General features: G+C 42.0%; 1 protein-coding gene across 3 annotated transcripts; it reads right to left on the reverse strand.

The window, feature by feature from the left end:
* Positions 1-15: 15 nt before the first annotated feature.
* Positions 16-19,726, reverse strand: tespa1 (thymocyte expressed, positive selection associated 1). 3 transcript variants are annotated; one of them, XM_055918112.1, is made up of 13 exons: positions 19,002-19,723; positions 16,248-16,310; positions 15,326-15,491; positions 14,788-14,830; positions 9,514-9,557; positions 9,346-9,399; positions 8,260-8,299; positions 8,044-8,100; positions 7,541-7,633; positions 7,097-7,305; positions 2,418-3,850; positions 1,141-1,228; positions 17-579 (listed from the first exon to the last, which is right to left on the reverse strand). In XM_055918112.1, the coding sequence occupies exons 1-13, from the start codon at positions 19,080-19,082 to the stop codon at positions 470-472; spliced, it is 2,481 nt and encodes an 826-aa protein (XP_055774087.1). In that variant the 5' UTR covers positions 19,083-19,723; the 3' UTR covers positions 17-469. The 3 variants fall into 3 exon arrangements, with proteins under 3 accessions (XP_055774085.1, XP_055774086.1, XP_055774087.1); XM_055918110.1 differs by having other exon boundaries at positions 16-579; positions 9,346-9,557; positions 19,002-19,726; XM_055918111.1 differs by lacking the exon at positions 16,248-16,310 and having other exon boundaries at positions 16-579; positions 9,346-9,557; positions 19,002-19,726.
* Positions 19,727-20,660: the final 934 nt, after the last annotated feature.

Genomic DNA, 20,660 nt, shown 5'->3' on the forward strand with positions numbered 1-20,660 from the left:
TAATTTATAAAACATTTATTTTTAACATCCATAAATAACAATTTTCACACAAAAGTCACAGCACTAGCATGGATTAATGACTGTCTACAGTAACACTGGACATAGGACAGTCTACACAATCAAACTGTCCGACTACACTGAAGACTCATGCCAGATCTAACAACGCCTGGATAAGTATTTAACATGTCAGCTAACCACATTGCATTGTCTGGCACACAACTGTTGGTTGATGCAATGCCTGCGCATCAGGTTAGGCAACTTGATCTGTGTTAAATATACCTCCGGGGCAATGCGTTAACCGCCGGAAGACAACTGCGAACTCGGTCGACGTCACGCCAGTGGGTGTGTTCATGATGTCATTAACAATAACAAACCTTTTCATACATTCAACAGATACGGATTTTTCATGAAGTTTCTTCAGTGGCTGAATATGTTTGTGTGACTCATACAAATAAATAGTTCCCGGAGTCTATTTCCCTGAGGGTCTGTCCATCAGCTCTTGTCTCTCAGGGGAATAGACGTCTTCATCGGCGTAGCCACTACTGTCTGATTGCATGCTGTCCCCTCGAACCACCAGACCTACAGAAAGAGAACCTCAGGTCTACACACAGATGGATACAGCCATATTCTCCTCATGGCTTTAACACAGGCCTACAATACTTCAGAATTAAACATGCAGGGTCAACCAGAAATCTACCCATACTTTCCTCAACATTTCCAGTTGGCTGATGTTCTTGATGAACAACAATTATTCTTACGAGAAAGTGTGGGTACAAGTTGTGAACACACCTTCACACAGCAAGTCATTTGCGGGTAATGTAACAGCACTGCCCATTTCAGCTACAGTATCAACCACATTCACTTCAAACTGTAATTTGAAAAGGGTGTGTGTGTTCCTGTGAGATTAAACCAAAGTCCCAGTCAGCAATTTGACTGCTCTGAATCACACTAGTCAGTCATCTTTCTCTAAAAACAACTAGTTTGGTAGTAAACTCTTAAAAAAAAAAAAAAAGGGTTCCCCTATGGGGACAGCCGAGGAACCATTTTAGGTTCTAGATAGCACCTTTTCCCCCCCCTAAGAGTGTAGTGAGCAGATATAGACTGTTAATATCACTAGGTCTCAGCTGACTATGAACTCACCTTTGTTTTGATTGACAGTAGACCGTGACAAAGATGTTGACCGTATAGTTTCTTGCTGTCCAAAGTCTTCCTCCCCTGCGCTATGTACCTATTGGAAAAACAGGTAGTCAGGAAAAACTCCTGGCCCAAGTATACATAGTCACGTCACCCCTACCTACATGTACAGATTACGTCGACTAACCTGTATCCCTCCACATTGACTCGGTGCCGGTACCCCCTGTATATAGCCTCCACATTGACTCGGTACCAGTACCCCCTGTATATAGCCTCCACATTGACTCAGTACCAGTACCCCCTGTATATAGCCTCCACATTGACTCGGTACCGGTACCCCCTGTATATAGCCTCCACATTGACTCGGTACCGGTACCCCCTGTATATAGCCTCCACATTGACTCAGTACCAGTACCCCCTGTATATAGCCTCCACATTGACTCGGTACCGGTACCCCCTGTATATAGCCTCCACATTGACTCAGTACCAGTACCCCCTGTATATAGCCTCCACATTGACTCGGTACCGGTACCCCCTGTATATAGCCTCCACATTGACTCGGTACCAGTACCCCCTGTATATAGCCTCCACATTGACTCGGTACCAGTACCCCCTGTATATAGCCTCCACATTGACTCGGTACCGGTACCCCCTGTATATAGCCTCCACGTTGACTCGGTACCGGTACCCCCTGTATATAGCCTTTACATTGACTCGGTACCGGTACCCCCTGTATATAGCCTCCACATTGACTCTGTACCGTTACCCCCTGTATATAGCCTCCACATTGACTCTGTACCGGTACCACCTGTATATAACCTCCACATTGACTCTGTACCGGTACCACCTGTATATAACCTCCACATTGACTCTGTACCGGTACCCCCTGTATATAGTCTCACCATTGACTCGGTACCGGTACCCCCCTGTATATAGCCTCCACGTTGACTCGGTACCGGTACCCCCTGTATATAGCCTCGTTATTGTTATTTTATTGTGTTACTTTTTATGATTATTTTTTACTTTATTTGGTAAATATTTTCTTAACTCTTCTTGAACTGCACTGTTGGTTAAGGGCTTGTAATTAAGCATTTCACGGTAAAGTCTACACTTGTTATATTCGGCGCATTTGACAAAGTTTGATTTGATTTGCTTTATGTCAGGCAGCCAAGGATGGTTAGATAATGGACTACACCAGATATATGTGTGTATCAGCCCTAGGAACTCAGAGGCCGGAGTACGGTGCGCCATATAGGTCAATCCAAAACAGTTCTGTCACTTACCTCCTCCAGCTCAAAGGAGTTGGCCTGTTGAATAGTGTGGGAGACCTGCCCCTGGAGTGGTGGTGGTTTCAGAGGACTCAGGTACCTCTTGTTCCTCCATACACCTGGATAATACTGAGCTGCTGGAGGCACCACTGTGGTCCCACCACTGGGAGGGAGAATCATCTCAGGTGCATCTGTGTCTAAAGAACTAGAAGGTGTCACATCAGTAACAGTGATGAGACAAGGGGACTTCCTGCAACTAAGGAGCTCTATAGGCACGAACGTTGACACCACCAGTGTTCCAGTTTCTCCCAAGCTGGATTCAACCTTAGACATGGGAGTTACTGTGACCTCTAAACTCTTGGCTGAGTTACTGGTAGTTAAGCATTTCTCCTCCCTGGGTTGGTGTAGTCCGTCTGTGGTGAAGGATCGGTCAGATCTTCTGACGTTCTCAGAGGAGACGACAGATGACAAAGTGTCCGCCGCCTGTGTGTTATTATTCCACGGTTGTAGTTGACTGCTGTACGGAGCCTGGTGAACACACTCAACGATCTGAGGACGGGTGATGTCGTGGGTAACCTTGGCGACCGGTGCCACTACCGTTGCCCAGCCTGTGGGATGCATTGTGTTTTGAGTTTCTCCAACTTCACAAGTAGGTCTTGGAGTAGTACGGCCAAAGTCCAGCTTCTTCCTACTACTGGGCTCTCTTTGATGACCTGATTCTGAAAGTGATGATGCCCCAAGGTTGGGTGTTGTGTCAGAATGTTGCTCTCTCTCTAAATCAACTCCATCCCTATCTGATGACGATCCCTGCTCCAACTCCTTGTCCCTGACTGTGTCTCTATGTCCCGGTGTCTCTGTCTCTCTGTCCCTGAACATACGTGTGCCCACAGCACATGCCTTATTACTATCCCCAGTGTCCATATCCTGTACATCTGAAAACAACCCCTGCTCCCCCTCCCTGTCTATGTGTCCCTGTGTCTCTGTCTCTCTATCCTTCACCATCGTGTCCACAGCAGCACTCGTCTCATTACTGTCCCCTGTATCCTGATTATCCTCCATGTCTCTGGATAAAGCCTCTGCCTTGGTGTTCTCCAGGACCAGACCCACCAAGTCAGGCAGGCTGCTTCTCTTCTTGGGGGCCGACCCAGACCCAGGCCCTGGGGAGAGTCCTGGTCTGGGGCAGGCAGAGTCTGAGCCCAGCCGGGCGGAACCCCCAGAGCCAGTATACAGGCACATCTTAGAAACCGTGTCCTTGAGTCGTTCCACTGGAGACCTCGGTTCGCTGCGGACGCTTCCCATGAAGCGCCGTCCGATCTGCCCGTCGGCGGTGGGGGAGAAGCTGAACTCGGGAGGGGCGAGTTTCTGGAGGGGTGTGCGGGACACGTGTGAGTAGAGGGAGTAGAAGGCGTTGGCCATGGCTGTCAGCACCTCTACCTGCCTGAAACGACCTGCAGGGTGAAAGAAACGTTCATCAGGGAAAGAGAAAGGAACAGTTTGTTTGGAATGCTGCCTAACACAGAGGACAATCAGAGTATTGTACTGTTTGGAATGCTGCCTAACACAGAGGACAATCAGAGTATTGTACTGTTTGGAATGCTGCCTAACACAGAGGACAATCAGAGTATTGTACTGTTTGGAATGCTGCCTAACACAGAGGACAATCAGAGTATTGTACTGTTTGGAATGCTGCCTAACAGAGGACAATGAGAGTATTGTACTGTTTGGAATGCTGCCTAACAGAGGACAATGAGAGTATTGTACTGTTTGGAATGCTGCCTAACAGAGGAAAATGAGAGTATTGTACTGTTTGGAATGCTGCCTAACAGAGGACAATGAGAGTATTGTACTGTTTGGAATGCTGCCTAACAGAGGACAGTGAGAGTATTGTACTGTTTGGAATGCTGCCTAACAGAGGACAATGAGAGCATTGTACTGTTTGGAGAAACATTTGAAGAAACATACTACAGTGCCTTCAGAAAGTATTCACACTCCTTGATTTGTTCCACATTTTGTTGTGTTACAGCCTGCATTTAAAACAGATTACATCTACTTTTGTAAACCAATACTTTTTTGTCATTGGTTTACACCCTATAATGTCAAAGTGGAATTATGTTGTTTGATATTTTTACAAATTAATAAATGTCTTGAGTCAATAAGTAATCAACCCCTTTGTTATGACAAGCCTAAATAAGTTGAGGGGTAACATGTTGCTTAACAAGTCACATAATAACACTGTGTTCAATAGTAGTGTTGAACATGATTTTGAATGACTAGCCCATCTCTGTACCCAACACATACAATTATCTGTAAATTGAGCAGTGAATTTCAAACACATATTCAACTACAAAAGACCAGGGAGGTTTTCCAATGCCTCGCAAAGAAGGGCACCTATTGGTAAATAAAAGCTGTCATTGAATATCCCTTTGACCATGGTAAAGTTATTAATTACAGTTTGGATGGTGTATCAGTACACCCAGTCACTACAAAGATACAGGCGTCGTTCCTAACTCAGTTGCCAGAGAAGAAGGAAACAGCTCAGGGATTTCACCATGAAGCCAATGGTGACTTCAAAACAGTTACAGAGTTTAATGGCTGTGATAGGAAATATGGATGGATCATCAACATTGTAGTTACTCCACAATACTAACCTAATTGACAGAGTGAAAAGAAGGAAGCCTGTACAGAATAAAAATATTCCTAAACATGCATTTGTTTGCAACTGTAAAATTAACTATGCGAGAGATGACGGTGGAAACGCTTTTATGCTCAAATAAGAGAATGTCACTTTACTTTCTCTACCATAAACCGCCTCCAACGTCATTTTACAGAATTTGGCAGTACGTTCAACCGGCCTCACAACCGCAGACCACATGCAACCACACCAGCCCAGAACCTCCACATCCAGCTTCTTCACCTGAGGGATCGATCGTCTGAGACCAGCCACCCGGTGATGAAACCGAGGTGTGTTTCTGTCTGTAATAAAGCTCTTTATGTGGGGAAAACTCAATCTGATTGGCTGGGCCTGGTTCCCAGTGGGTGGGCCTATGCCCTCCCAGGCCCACCCATGGTTGTGCCCCTGCCCAGTCATGTGAAATCCATTGATTAGGGCATAATTTATTTGAATTGACTGATTTTGTTTATATGAACTATAACTCAGTAAAATTGTTGAAATTGTTGCATGTTGCGTGTATTTTTTGTTCAGTATAAATGAGATACAGTGGCTTGCGAAAGTATTCACCCTCATGGCATTTTTCCTATTTTGTTGCCTTACAACCTGGAATTAAAATTGATTTCTAGGGGGGTTGTATAATTTGATTTACACAACATGCCTACGACTTTGAAGATGTAAAATATTTTTTATTTTTTATGAAACAAACAAGAACTTGAGCGTGCATAACTATTCACCCCCCCCCCCCCCCCCCCCACACACACACACACACACCCCACCCCCCCCAAAGTCAATTCTTTGTAGAGCCACCTTATCTTTGGTCTCTTTGTTGCTTCTCTGATTAATGCCCTCCTTGCCTGATCTGTGAGTTTTGGTGGGCAGCCCTCACTTGCAAGGTTTGTTGTGGTGCCATATTCTTTCCATGTTTTAATAATGGATTTAATGGTGCTCCGTGGGATGTTCAAAGTGTCAGATATTGTTGTACAACCCAACCCTGATCTGTACTTCTCCACAACTTTGTCCCTGACCTGTTTGGAGAGCTCCTTGGTCTTCATGGTGCCACTTCATGGTGCCACTTGTTGCAGACTCTGGGGCCTTTCAGAACAGGTGTATATATACTGAGATCATGTGACAGATCATGTGACACTTAGATTGAACACAGGTGGACTTTATTTAACTAATTATGTGACTTCTGAAGGTAATTGGTTGCACCAGATCTTTTTTAGGGGCTTCATATCAAAGGGGGTGAATAGATGTGCACCCACCACTTTTCCATTTTTAATTGTTTTACATTTTTTGAAACAAGTTTTTTATTTTATTTTACTTCACCAATTTGGACTACTTTCTGTATGTCCATTACATGTAAGCCAAATTAAAATCCATTTAAATTACAGGTTGTAATGCAACAAAATAGGAAAAACGCCAAGGGGGGTGAATACTTTTGCAAGGCACTATATTTCTGAATTAAATTTCAATAAATTAGCTACAATTTCTAAAAAACGTTTTCACTTTGTTTTCAAAATGTTTTCACTTTGTTATTATTTATTTACCGTTATTTTACCAGGTAAGTTGACTGAGAACACGTTCTCATTTGCAGCAACGACCTGGGGAATAGTTACAGGGGAGAGGAGGGGGATGAATGAGCCAATTGTAAACTGATTATGATTATGATTATGTGGGGGTATTGTGTGTAGATGGGTGAGAGATCATTTTTTTTATTTTCAAATTTAAATTCAGGATGTAACACAACAAAAAGGTGGAATAAGTCAAGAGATATGAATGCTTTCTGAAGGCACTGTGTACTATGCTGAGTTATATAGACACTATCAGTCTGTAGATGTAGTTGTCTATTGTACACTTTGATTTAGTGATGCAACTGTTTCAACTGCATGAAAAGTGCTACATAACTACAGTTATTATGTAAATTATAGCTGAGTCATATAGAGGAAGATGTGGGTGTTGCATGCTGGTGATGACCACAGTAGTGTGGGTGGGAGTCTGACACAATGGTGTGTGCTTGTCTTACTGGCCAGGGAGAGTCCTGGGTCTTCCTGTCGGAGCCGGTGCAGTTGGGACTGAAGAAAGAGGCGGAGGTTGATGCCGTGGGCATGGGACGGGAAGTTGATGAAGCGGATAGGGATACGGGCCGTAACCTCAGGCTCATCACAACCAAACCCTAACTGGTACAGAGTCTCCTCTGCATCCTCCGCACACATCTGCAGCGCCTCCGACACACTGGGGGGGGTGTGTGTGTGTGTGTAGGTGATGAGTCAGAGAGACAGAAGAAGAGAGAGGGGATGAGGACGGAGATATAGAGGAAGGGAGAGAGAGAGAGAGAGAGAGAGAGAGAGAGAGAAAGAGAGAGAGAGAGATTTACTGACTGCACTTCAGTTTAAGCATTCTCAGTGACGTTGTACTAGATCTGTTAGACTGTGAAACATCAGGTTGAGAGTGGTTGGTCCTAACTCGCCTCGATGCTTTACTGGTGCTTTTGGAGAGCCCACTGGAGGCCAGACTGTGACCCAGGTGGAGATGAGGCAGAACCAGCCTCTGGCGGGGAGTACTGCAGATACAGTACAAGAAAACAGGAATCACAGATCAAACACCTGTGACAGGCAAAAATAAACAATGGGCAAAAGAAACCAGAAAGATTCTAATAACTCTGTAATAGTAGTTGGCAAAACAAACCAGAAAGATTCTAATAACTCTGTAATAGTAGTTGGCAAAACAAACCAGAAAGATTCTAATAACTCTGTAATAGTAGTTGATGCATGCTATTATTTATTATTATGCCTGTATTAAACAGAAGTCAAATCTTAATATACCTGTATTTAATGTACTAATGTAGTAGTAGCTGGGAAAATGCATAAAGAGGCATTGTAAAAAAAAAAAAAATAACTCCAGACTATAATTTTAGCTTGCCATGTGTAGTACTTTGTAAATTTGACAGGTCTACTGTGGGTGGCCACTGACCTGGTGGTGACTCCTCTGTGAGGATGTTTGGGTGGCGGAAGCAGCAGTGGGCAGCTCCTACACAGGCACCATTTAGCCAGCAGGCACCACCATTGGGAGATAAAAGCAGGTCAATTTACGTCACGTCAACCATACTTGACTAAACCTCCCTCTAAATAGGAAAGAGGTTTGACAGAATTTATGTAATTAAACCACACATTCTTCATGTTGTCTTACCCCAGTTCTGAGACTCCTTCCTCAACATTTAATACTGTAGCTGTAAAACATTAAAGAAAAGTAACGTTTCAGTGAAAAGAAAACACTGGTTGTGTGTGTGTGTGTGTGTGTGTGTGTGTGTGTGTGTGTGTATATGTGTATATGTATATATGTATATATGTGTGTGTGTGTATATATATATATATATGTGTGTGTGTGTGTGTGTGTGTGTGTGTGTGTGTGTGTGTGTGTGTGTGTGTATGTATATGTGTATATGTGTGTATATGTGTGTGTGTGTATGTGTGTGTGTGTGTATGTGTGTATGTGTGTGTGTGTATGTATATGTCTGTGTGTGTGTGTGTCTATGTATGTCTATGTGTATGTGTATGTGTGTGTCTATGTATGTATATGTGTATGTGTGTGTCTATGTATGTATATGTATATGTGTATGTGTGTGTGTGTGTGTGTGTGTCTATGTATGTCTATGTGTATGTGTGTGTGTGTATATATATATATGTACATTTCCTCTGTGACATGTGCCCCTTTGTGTTGTGACTAGACTTCAGTGAGCGATGGCTCGTCTCTTTTCAGACACGCCCTCATCTTTGCTTTATATATCGGGCCAGTCTTAGGGCGAGGCAGTCAGTCAGCAGCTAAATAACATGCACCAGCATGTCAGACACTCATTAGGAGGTGAAGGCTTAAGATTAGATTGTTTTGTTTCAGTGTAACTACATGTCGTTGATGTACCAGCAGTGGAGAAGCAGTCCTATGCCATGAGGACGGTGTATCTCACTAACATTGCACAGACCTGTACCCTGGATTTATTAAATGGCAAATGTAAAAAAAAAAAAAAAAAGAAAGCTTCCACTAGTCAAAACAGGTATAATGGACTTCACAAGGTGACACACATACAGAGACCAACCGTTCCCAAAACATCCATGATGCTCTCCTAATTTTCCTACGAAACTATTTCCTGCTTTGATTATTTCCTGTGGTGTGTGTGTGTGTGTGTGTGTGTGTGTGTGTGTGTGTGTGTGTGTGTGTGTGTGTGTGTGTGTGTGTGTGTGTGTGTGCCAATGGGTTTATGTTCTCTTTCATCCTCACCCTCGGCCCCCAGACTCAGGTCATCTTCAAAACTGTTCGATTTCAGCAGAGACTCTGGAAGAAGAGAGGAGACTAAAATCAGTGTTCTGTTGTGACCAGTAGGATATGACATCATCGCTCCATGCTGACAGTAGATTTCAGTGACGGTGACTTTGTTGTCAGACTTACCAACAGTCAGATTATGTCTAGAGTTTTCTGAGTCCGTCTCCAGCCTAATGAGAAGGTGTAGGTTACATGTTGTTACTAATCATAAAGTTTAAATAAAAATAAAACGTACACACCAAAACAAAACCTTTATTATTACAACACCGCCTGGTACGGCAACTGCTCGGCCTCCGACCGCAAGGCACTACAGAGAGTAGTGTGTACGGCCCAGTACATCACCGGGGCCAAGCTTCCTGCCATCCAGGACCTCTATACCAGGAGGTGTCAGAGGAAAGCACAAAAAATTGTCAAAGACTCCAGCCACCCTAGTCATAGACTGTTCTCTCTGCTACCGCACGGCAAGCGGTACCGGAGCGCAAAGTTCAGGTCCAAGAAGCTCCTAAATCATTTTTACCCCAAAGCTATAAGACTCCTGAACAGCTAATCAAATGGATACCCAGACTATTTGCATTGCCCCCCCTGACTATTTGCATTGCCCCCCCCCCCCCCCCGCTGCTGCTACTCGCTGTTATTATCTATGCATATTCACTTTAATAACTCTACCTACATGTACATATTACCTCAATTACCTCAACTAACCGGTGCCCCCGCACATTGACTCTGTACCGGTCCCCCCTGTATATAGCCCCGCTACTGTTATTTACTGATGCTCTTTAATTACTTGTTATTCTTATCTCTTACCTTTTTTGTGGGAGGGGGGGGGGGGGGGTATTTTCTTAAAACTGCATTGTTGGTTTGTAAGTAAGCATTTCAATGTAAGGTTGTATTCCTGTTGTATTCGATGTATGTGACAAATAAAATTGAATTTGATTTATTCCATCATTGGTTACTCTGAGAGTTCCTCATATTGACGTTGGCACCCCAGGCCCTATGGTGCCAACCCCAGACCCTATGGTGCCAACCCCAGACCCTATGGTGACCACCTCTTTAAGGAATACCTAGGATAGGATAAAGTAATCCTTCTGACCCCCCCCCCCCCTTAAAAGATTTAGATGCACTATTGTAAAGTGGCTGTTCCACTGGATATCTTAAGGTGAATGCACCAATTTGTAAGTCGCTCTGGATAAGAGCGTCTGCTAAATGACTTAAATGTAATGTAAATGTGCCAACCCCAGGCCCCATGGTGCCAACCTTGAAAAATACATTCCAATTTCTTCTCTTACTAATAGGGATAGACCAGTTCTATGCAATCTTATAGCCATAGCAACTATATAGATATCAACCATCAGACAGCGCCTGTTGAATGTAGCTTGTTTGAATTGGAGTTTCCATGTGACTTTAAAAAAACGTAAAGGGCTTGGGTTGATGCATCTGAACATTAGGAATTGACTTCCTAAACTGGATTACATTAAGATCTGGGCTATGCAGACACATCTGAATATTAGGAACTTACTTCCTAAACTGGATTACATTAAGATCTGGGCTATGCAGACTTATCCAGACATTCTGGTATTGACTGAAACTTGGATCTCTGGGGACATTCTGGACTATGATATTAATAATAAGGGTTATTATGTGTTTAGAGCTGACTCTTTTTGTTTTGCTACTACACTGAACAAAAATATAAACACAACATGTAAAGTGTTAGTTTCAAGATCTGACCTAAAAATGAAATGTTCCATACGCACAAAAAGCTCAGATTTTGTGCACAAATTTAGTTACATCCCTGTTAGTGAGCATTTCTCCTTTGCCAAGATAATCCATCCACCTGACAGGTGTGGCAAATCAAGAAGCTAATTAAACTGCATGATCATTACACAGGTGCACCTTGTACTGGGGACAATAAAAGGCCACTCTAAAATGTGCCGTTCTGTCACAACACAATGCCACAGATGTTTCAAGTTTTTAGAGAGCGTACAATTGGCAAGCTGACTGCAGGAATGTCCACCAGAGCTGTTGCCAGAGAATTTCCTTTCTCTACCATAAGCCTCCTTCAACATTGTTTTTGAGAATTTGACAGTATAGCCAAACGGCCTCATGTGTGGGAGAGCTCAACCTCATGTGTGGGAGAGCGGTTTCCTGATGTCAAAGTTGTGTTCAGACAGCCATTGAAAAGATTAGGACAACATTCCACAGGCCACAATCGACAGCCTGATCAACTCTATGTGAAGGAGATGTCGCTCTGCTTGAGCCAAACGGTGGTCACATCAGATACTGACTGGTTTTCTGATCCTACCTTTTCTTTAAGGTACATGTGACCAACAGATGCATATCTGTATTCCCAGTCATGTGAAATCCATAGATTAAGACCTAATTTATTTATTTCAATTGGCTGATTTTTTTATATGAACTGTAACTCAGTACAATATTTGAAATAGTTGAATGTTGTGTTTATATTTTTGTTCAGTATATCTTTAAGCCTTTGTCTGGGGAAAAATGTCATCCATAACTGTTATAGGGGTCGATTGTCCTCCCCCGGCTAACCTTTGTGCACTCGATGAGGAAACCAGTTTTTATTTTACTAAAATCAGAAGTTATTATCCTGGGTGACCTAAATTATGATTGAGAAATGCAGGCTTCAGACAATCTAAAAGACATGTGTAATGATCTAAACCTCACCCAGCTGGTGACTAAGCCTACATGGCACAACCCGAAAGATCCTTCAAAGTCAACTCTGATTGTTCTTATTTTAACTGATACACCAGATAAATATGTTTCTACTGGTGTCTTCACTCAAGACAGTGACTATTGCCCAGTTGTATGCATTAGAGATGTGAGAATACAAAAATCTAAAAGAAGCTTTAAAAAAAAAACTCAGTGAGCAGGCTTCTTTTTTTTTTTTATTCTTTTTTTTTTACACAATCTTTATTTTAGTGACCTTGATTGTATTTCAGCTAATCCCTGAACATGATTTAGCTTTGAGCCTTTTTTTGTAGATGTCTTCAATACTATTGTAGATAATCATGTTACCTTTAAAAAAAGGGTTAAAGACAGATCAAATGCTTGGTACACTCTGGAATTATCATAAAAGACATGATGCTTGGGTCAAGGCCAGGAACAGAAGCCTAGGCCCGGACTGGCAAGCTTTTAAGCAACTGAGGAATCATTATGTACAACAATAACAAAAACCTATTCAGAAAGGCTAAATCTGATTATTATGTAACCACTCTTTCAGATTGTAATAGGAACCCGGCTACATGTAGACTATTTACAGAAAAACAAGTCCTGTATGCTTTGGTAGCAATAGACAACAAATCCACAGGAGCCTGACCAATTGGATCACAGTCTGCTTAAAGTGTGCAGCACCCATCATTGTTGGCTCAATAACCCACCATTTTTTTTATTTAACATTATTAACAGGAAATATTCAAAGAGTATAGACATCATCTCTTGTGCTGCCACTCCATAAGGACGGTGTCACGGCTGTTGAAGGAAGTGGACCAAGGTGCAACGTGGTGAGCGTACATTTTCTTTTATTTAATCAAAATGACACCGAACAAAACAATAAACACTACAAACACAAACCGTGAAGCTCAAAAATGATATATATATATACATTTGCTGAAATTTCTAAAATCCTGTTGATCATGCTATTTTGTTTAATAAGTTGTCCTCGATAGGCCTGAGCTCAGACACCTGATTGATGGGGTTAAGTCTGAATAAAGGTATAAAGGTGTACCACAGGGGTCGATCTTGGGACCTGTTCTCTTCACTATTTATATAAACACCATTGGTCTATCTATTAAAGATTGTATGTGGATATACAGTGCATTCGGAAAGTATTCAGACCCCTTGACCTTTTACACATTTTGTTATTTTACATCCTTGTTCTAAATTTTGTTTTTTCCCCTCGTCAATCTATACGCAATACCCCATAACAACAAAGTGAAAACAGGATTTTAGAAATTTCAGCAAATGTATATATACAGTGGGGAGAACATCATCCCATCTGGTTTGCGCTTAGTGGGACTATGATTCGTTTTTCAACAGGACAACGACCCAACACACCTCCAGGCTGTGTAAGGGCTATTTGACCAAGGAGAGTGATGGAGTGCTGCATCAGATGACCTGGCCTCCACAATCACATGTCGGAACTCCTTCAAAACTGTTGGAAAAGCATTCCTCATGAAGCTGGTTGAGAGAATGCCAAGAGTGTACAAAGCTGTCATCAAGGCAAAGGGTGGCTACTTTGAAGAATATAAAATATATTTGCATTTGTTTAACACTTTTTGGGGTTACTACATGATTCTATGTGTTATTTCATAATTCTGATGTCTTCACTATTATTCTACAATGTAGAAAATAGTAAATAAAGAAAAACCCTTGAATGAGTTGGTGTGTCCAAACTTTTGACTGGTACAATATATATATATATATCCTAACTGGCTATTTAGCCCCAGTGATCAGCTGCAGTCAGAATGAGTAAATACTACTGTCTGTTAGATAGATAATTAATGGTTGTTTAACCTATGCCTTCTCTGTGTTAAACACCAGGTCAAACCAGACCTACTGTATCTTTACTATACAGGGTCAAACCTACAGGGATCATCTCTAGCCAGCTATCCTCTCAGTCTGTCCAACAGAGCTACAGCTTTTACAAGTTTGTTCACTTCCTACAGAGGAAATGCTGTCAAGCGGATTGTCAGATAGTCAAGTGAAGTCAACCAGATGTTGTAAGAACATCCCAGCATTTCTTATCTCACTTTATCCGACTGAAAAACCTACAAAGTACTAATACAAGTTCGCACGTCCCTTTTAGCAGCGTTTTAAGACTACTTGAGTAATTTGACTTGCGTTCATGACATCAGGTTGCCAATAGAGTCGCGACCAAGTCATCTATGATCATTGGTAATAATACATAAGTAATTACACAATACTTAAGTTTCCATCCAGTTATACAACAATTTATTTTCTGTGCTAACATGGATGCTGTTTTCTGTTAAACATAACTGGAGGAAGCAACAAAACAAACAGTACTATTCTACCAAATACGATGGAAACCTGGGACTATAAACACAACACCAAAGAAAGTTTGGAAATAGAATGTCCAACAGTATAAATAGAACACAACTAGTTCTAGAACCAAGGTGTTTCGGAACTGACTCAAGAATCCCCTTTGGGCCATGCTGTTCATTGACCTGTAACCATATCCTAAACAGAAAATGTCTATTTTCGAGCACAACTTAATACTGGCAATTCACATGTGTAACATTTCCCCCACACTGTGGGCGGTTTCCATCAACCTTTAGCTGCCACTGACGCATCATCCTTGCCTATTGAGTTTCGCTCTGAAGTTTTTCATTTCAAAGTCAAACCTTGCACGGCATGCTCACTCACCCGCAGCCCAGCAGCCAGCTCTCAATCTTTCCTGCTGAGCATCCTGTGGAAACAGTAGATATAGAACAATCAGGGTGAGCATTCAGCATTAAGACAATTAACACTTAGTACATTTTTTTTGCTCTGTTTTGTCACAAAGCTGTGATGCATCATGCAGAGGCCAGCCGCCCACATATTGTGACTTATAAATATACCAGACTAAACAGAGTTGTTGTTAAGGAATTTTAGCCCCCTGCCTGTTGTTGTTCAATAGATATTATACAGTAATGCATCAATGTCGCAGCGGTCTAAGGCACTGCATCTCAGTGCAAGAGGCGTCACTACAGTCCCTGGTTCGAATCCAGCCTGGATTACATCCGGCCGTGATTTGGAGTCCCATAGGGCAGCACACAATTGGCACAGCGTCGTCCGGGTTTGGCCGGGGTAGGCCGTCATTGTAAATAACTGACGTGCCTAGTTAAGTAAAGGTAACTTATTTATTTTTTAAATGTCACTCAAAATGTAAACTCTTTATCAAACTACCAAAATAAGAACTGACCATCTGAGAAGACATCATCCTCTGATGCAGGCTGGTGTGGAACAGACGGGTGGATGGATGGAGGTCCCTGTGGATCTTGTTCTTTCAGGGTTGGCCACTGGCGACCGGTCTGGAACCAGGCCTGACGCCTGGTTGTAGAAGACGGCCTCTCCATCAGGGGGGGGGGCTGCATGGGGTCAACAAAAAGAGACACTGTTTTACAATATGCATAACTCACTCAACAGCTCACCAATTAATTGAATAGCCTACTTCAATAACAATCAACTGGTAGAACCCAAACAATGAAGTTAGTATTATACAATTTCATCAATAGACTTATATTGATATAATACTAGACATTTCAAAACCATGACCAGCTTAATGACATGTTGAGTGAAGCTACTGGTGCCTACAGGGCATTTCAAGCAGGAACACATATTCCCAGATTAATAATCTAGTACAGTTGGTTTGAAGTGGTTGGAAGAGTAAAGTATCACATGATTGGAATGAATAGTTGCTATTTCTAAAAATAATTGACCACACACACTCACTCAAATCAATCTATAATTAGATAGAGTTTATTAATTCGACCAAAACAAGCACACATAAATCAAGCCATACATACACATTAGTTAAATCATATAGGATAACACAATAAAGTCTGAGACTTATTCCCTTGTGATTGTCACGTCTACTCGATGTTGCCGGTCTACTAACCACCGGTCCTGGCAACCCATCATTACGCACACCTGGCAACCCATCATTACGCACACCTGCGCCCCATTTTGAGGCACACCTGGACTCCCATCACTCCCTGATTACTTCCCCTTTATCTAACACTCCGTTGTATCACTTGTTAGGTAGTATTGTTTCCTGTTTCTCCATGTTTAGACCCTACATCTGTTTTTGTATTCACACCAATGTTCGTTCTGATTAAACTCACCGACTGCACCTGTTTCCTGACTCCCTCTGTCTCCGTTACAGTGATCCTCTTCAGACAAGATGGCTAGGCAAGAGCCACACGATTGTACATAGCATGGCCGTGTTATAACACAACATAAAAAACAAAGAAGAAGAACATCCATCTCATCATTGCAGTTAAGTCGTAGGTGACGTTCACATGGGCAAATATGACATCAAACATTTGTTTTCTGTATTTTTAAAGCTGCCCAGAGAAGACATTGTTTTAATGGTCAGAGGCAACTCATTCCACTCTGAGGCTCCAGTATACGAGACAGTACCTTTCCCAGCATTACTCCTGAACCTGTATAAGCACACATTAGCAACACGTGTTCTGTTGCTGTGGTTGTGTGCATCCTTAACATGGGGAAAGTAACCAGTTAGATATCTGGGTGCAGAACCATAAATATTCCTGTAAACCAAACCCAGTCTAATTTGAGACACCCTAATTAAACCAAACCCAGTATAATCTGGGACACCCTAATTAAACCAAACCCAGTATAATCTGGGACACCCTAATTAAACCAAACCCAATCTAATCTGGGACACCCTAATTAATCCAAACCTAGTCTAATCTGGGACACCCTAGCCTCAACAGGCAGCCAGTTGAGTTCCTGAACGCAGCTCCTACCTATGTGAGTAGGTGGACTCACCTTCAATACTACTCTGATCATCTTATTCTGGGCTATCTGGAGCTTCGCCTTCAGAAAATTAGATAAGACCCCAAACCAGGAAGTACTAGAGTAGTCAAAATGGCATTGAATGAGGGCAGTGGCTAGCACTCTCATGGAGTCCTTATCAAGCAGCTTGGACTTTTTAGCCAAAACTTGGTGCTGGCATTAACCTTCCCTAGCACTTTAGTGGCCATGCTCATGTAACGGATGTGAAATGGCTAGCTAGTTAGCGGGCACGCGCTAGTAGCATTTCAATCAGTTACGTCACTTGCTCTGAGACTTTAAGTAGGGTTGCCCCTTGCTCTGCAAGGGCCTCGGCCTTTGTGGAGCGATGGGTAATGACCGTGCTTCGTGGGCAACCGTTGTTGATGTGTGCAGAGGGTCCCTGGTTCGCGCCCGGGTCGGGGCGAGGGGACGGTTTAAAGTTATACTGTTACATTGATACTGTTGACCCGGATCACTGGTTGCTGCGGAAAAGGAGGAGGTTGAAAGGGGGGTGAGTGTAACGGATGTGAAATGGCTAGCTAGTTAGCGGGCACGCGCTAGTAGCATTTCAATCAGTTACGTCACTTGCTCTGAGACTTTAAGTAGGGTTGCCCCTTGCTCTGCAAGGGCCGCGGCTTTTGTGGAGCGATGGGTAACGACGCATCGTGGGTGTCAGTTGTTGATGTGTGCAGAGGGTCCCTGGTTCGCGCCCGGGTCGGGGCGAGGGGACGGTTTAAAGTTATACTGTTACACTCACACCCCCAAGCTTCCATCATGGATGCTTCCCAGGTAGCTAACAGAGGTTTTAGTAGTCAGCACCTCACCCCCTAACTACACTCTGATTTCAGAGGACCTACACAATTTAGGTCTGGACCCAAAAATAACTGCCTCAGTTTTCCCTACAGTAAGTGCAGAGATAGCTTATTATATCCAAGCCATTTGCTAATGTTAGTAAGCTCTGTGCTAAGAATGCTCTCCAACATAGTTTTACTTTTATGAGACACCAGAAGTGTAGAGTCATCCGCAATAAAGGAAAGGAGAGCAAGAACAAGCATCTTTCATATTGTTTATATACAGTAAAAACCGTAGAAGCCCAGACACACTCCCCTGCAGAACGCCACCACTCATTGGTTTTGCCTGAGACAGTGAACCATTAACCTCTACCACTTGCTCCCTATCTGACAAGTAGGACTTTACCCAGCCTTCGAGGGATACTGCTTAACCCCAGTGCCTCCAGTTTGGAGATTAGGAGACAGTGGTTAACTGTATCAAAGACCATCTGTAGGTCAAGCAGTACCATTCCACACAGATTTCCCTCATCAATCTCTTTCCTGATGAAGTCTGTCAAGTAAAGTAGACATGAATCAGTGGAGTATGTTTTCTAAAACCCGACTGAAAATCCTACATTAGACCCTGTTTGTTAACATATTCATACATTTGCTCATGTACAACTCTCTCCAGGATATTTGATGTTATACTGAGGATAGATACAGGCCTGTAATTCCCAGGGTCAGATTTATCCTCTTCTTATACAGAGGAAAAGGGGGATACCTAGTCAGGTGTACAACTGAAAACCTCTGAATTAGAGAGGTGCGTGTTGAACTTTATCTTGTTTCATGCCCTTAGGAAAGATGCATTGTTCAAGATAGAGATGAACGATATGCATAATACAAGGAAAAACAGAACAAAACATTGATAATCATCATAATAGTCACAAACTCACAAAATGCTTGCAATTATGTTAATGTTGACCAGAGCTGAAAAATCATAGCCTACATGACAATCACAGAAGTTCCCTCTGAGAAAAAAGAAAGTTATTATATTCTATAGCCTAACAACTGCCAATATTGGTAGAAATCTTTCAGTGCACATCGTCAGTCTAACGTAAAATGTTTTAAAACTTTACTGCACTGCCGATTTGCTCAATCAAAAACAAGGACATATTTAGAAAACATGGTTGAAAAACAAACCGCATGCAGATGCTTACACCAAACTACAGTATTCAAGGACAAATGTAAAAATATTTTTTTTTTTAAAAGTCTTTTTTTAAAATAAGCAAATCTTTATTCCAAGCCTACCTTCACTGAAGCACCGCAGGTTTCAATTCTGGTTTCTCCCACTGCGCTCACCGGTCTCGAGTTGCATCTTGTTGTCAACATAGCACTGCATATTTCATCCAGGTTTTCTTCTGTTTTTCAGATGACAATTTACTGAAACGGTTCATCCTGGATAAACGTTTCAACCTTTATCAACACAACGCCTAGGCTACATGTTCGCGCCTCTCTTTCTCAACCAATGTGTATAATATATACATCATTGCTGTCAACTCCTCTGACTGTCTCTTTACGCGCAAATACAATACAAGGAAGGTAGAAAAGGAAGTTCGTGTGGTTTCAACTTAAGAAAAAAAAGAGCGTGTGAAACACTTGTGACACACATCCTCCCTGCGTAACAGACGCCAAAATACACTGTAGGCTAATAAAGAAGAGCTCACAGTATAGCCCCGTTTAAAACTGGTGCTAACTCGCGCCCTTTGTCCTGATAATTTCCACATTCTGATTGTACTTGATTAGATAGTGATTGGACCATATTGATCAGATTACGAAACGTACATGTTAACACAAGGTGTAAACGAGGCTAGTGATTGTGTCATGTGCACAATGTTATCTAGTATGTACTCTATCCCTCCAAGTTCTATTCCTTGAAATTACTAACAACTTGGCAAAAATATATTTTATTATAGGGAATCTACAGGTAACTGCCAAAATAATGGAAACACTTGAGTAAATGATGGATAAAAAGTATGATTAGATAGTGATTGGATCATATTGATCAGATTACGAAACGTACATGTTAACACAAGGTGTAAACGAGGCTAGTGATTGTGTTATGTCCACAATGTTATCTAGTATGTACTCTATCCCTCCAAGTTCTATTCCTTGAAATTACTAACAACTTGGCAAAAATATTTTTTATTATAGGGAATCTACAGATAACTGACAAAATAATGGAAACACTTGAGTAAATGATGGATAAAAAGTATGATTAGATAGTGATTGGATCATATTGATCAGATTACGAAACGTACATGTTAACACAAGGTGTAAACGAGGCTAGTGATTGTGTTATGTCCACAATGTTATCTAGTATGTACTCTATCCCTCCAAGTTCTATTCCTTGAAATTACTAACAACTTGGCAAAAATATTTTGTATTATAGGGAATCTACAGGTAACTGCCAAAATAATGGAAACACTTTAGTAAATGATGGATAAAAAGTATATTGAAAGCAGGTCCTTCCACACAAGTGTGCTTCCTGAGTTCATGATGCAATTAACATCCCATCATGCTTAGGGTCATGTATAAAAATGTGCAGGCCATTATTTTGGTTACCATGGCTATGCCTCCATAGGATGACAATGCCCCCATCCACGAGGGCACGAGTGGTCACTGAATGGTTTAATGAGCATGACAACAATGTAAACCATATGCCATGGCCCGTCTCAGTCACCAGATCTCAACCCAATTGAAAACAATGTTTTCCACCACCATCAACAAAACTCAAATAGATGGAATTTCTCATGGAGTTACGGTGGGCATCCCTCTAATAGAGTTCCAGACAGTTGTAGAATCGATGCCAAGGTGCTCTGAAGCTATTCTGACTGGTGTTGTTGTTTTCTATATTTTGGCAGTATAATAGCAACACTATTTTAAAGATCTTCAAACAAGATTGAAATA

Source organism: Salvelinus fontinalis, chromosome 3 (genome assembly GCF_029448725.1).
Source record: "Salvelinus fontinalis isolate EN_2023a chromosome 3, ASM2944872v1, whole genome shotgun sequence".
NCBI classification, from domain to species: domain Eukaryota; kingdom Metazoa; phylum Chordata; class Actinopteri; order Salmoniformes; family Salmonidae; genus Salvelinus; species Salvelinus fontinalis.

Coding starts and splice junctions, on each gene's coding strand:
- tespa1 (XM_055918110.1), bottom strand. CDS start 19,082: ATGTTGACAACAAGATGCAACTCGAGACCGGTGAGCGCAGTGGGAGAA. Junction 8,300..9,345: donor CCTGAGTCTGGGGGCCGAGG/GTGAGGATGAAA, acceptor AATGTTTTACAG/CTACAGTATTAAATGTTGAG. Junction 8,101..8,259: donor GAAGGAGTCTCAGAACTGGG/GTAAGACAACAT, acceptor GTGCCTGTGTAG/GAGCTGCCCACTGCTGCTTC.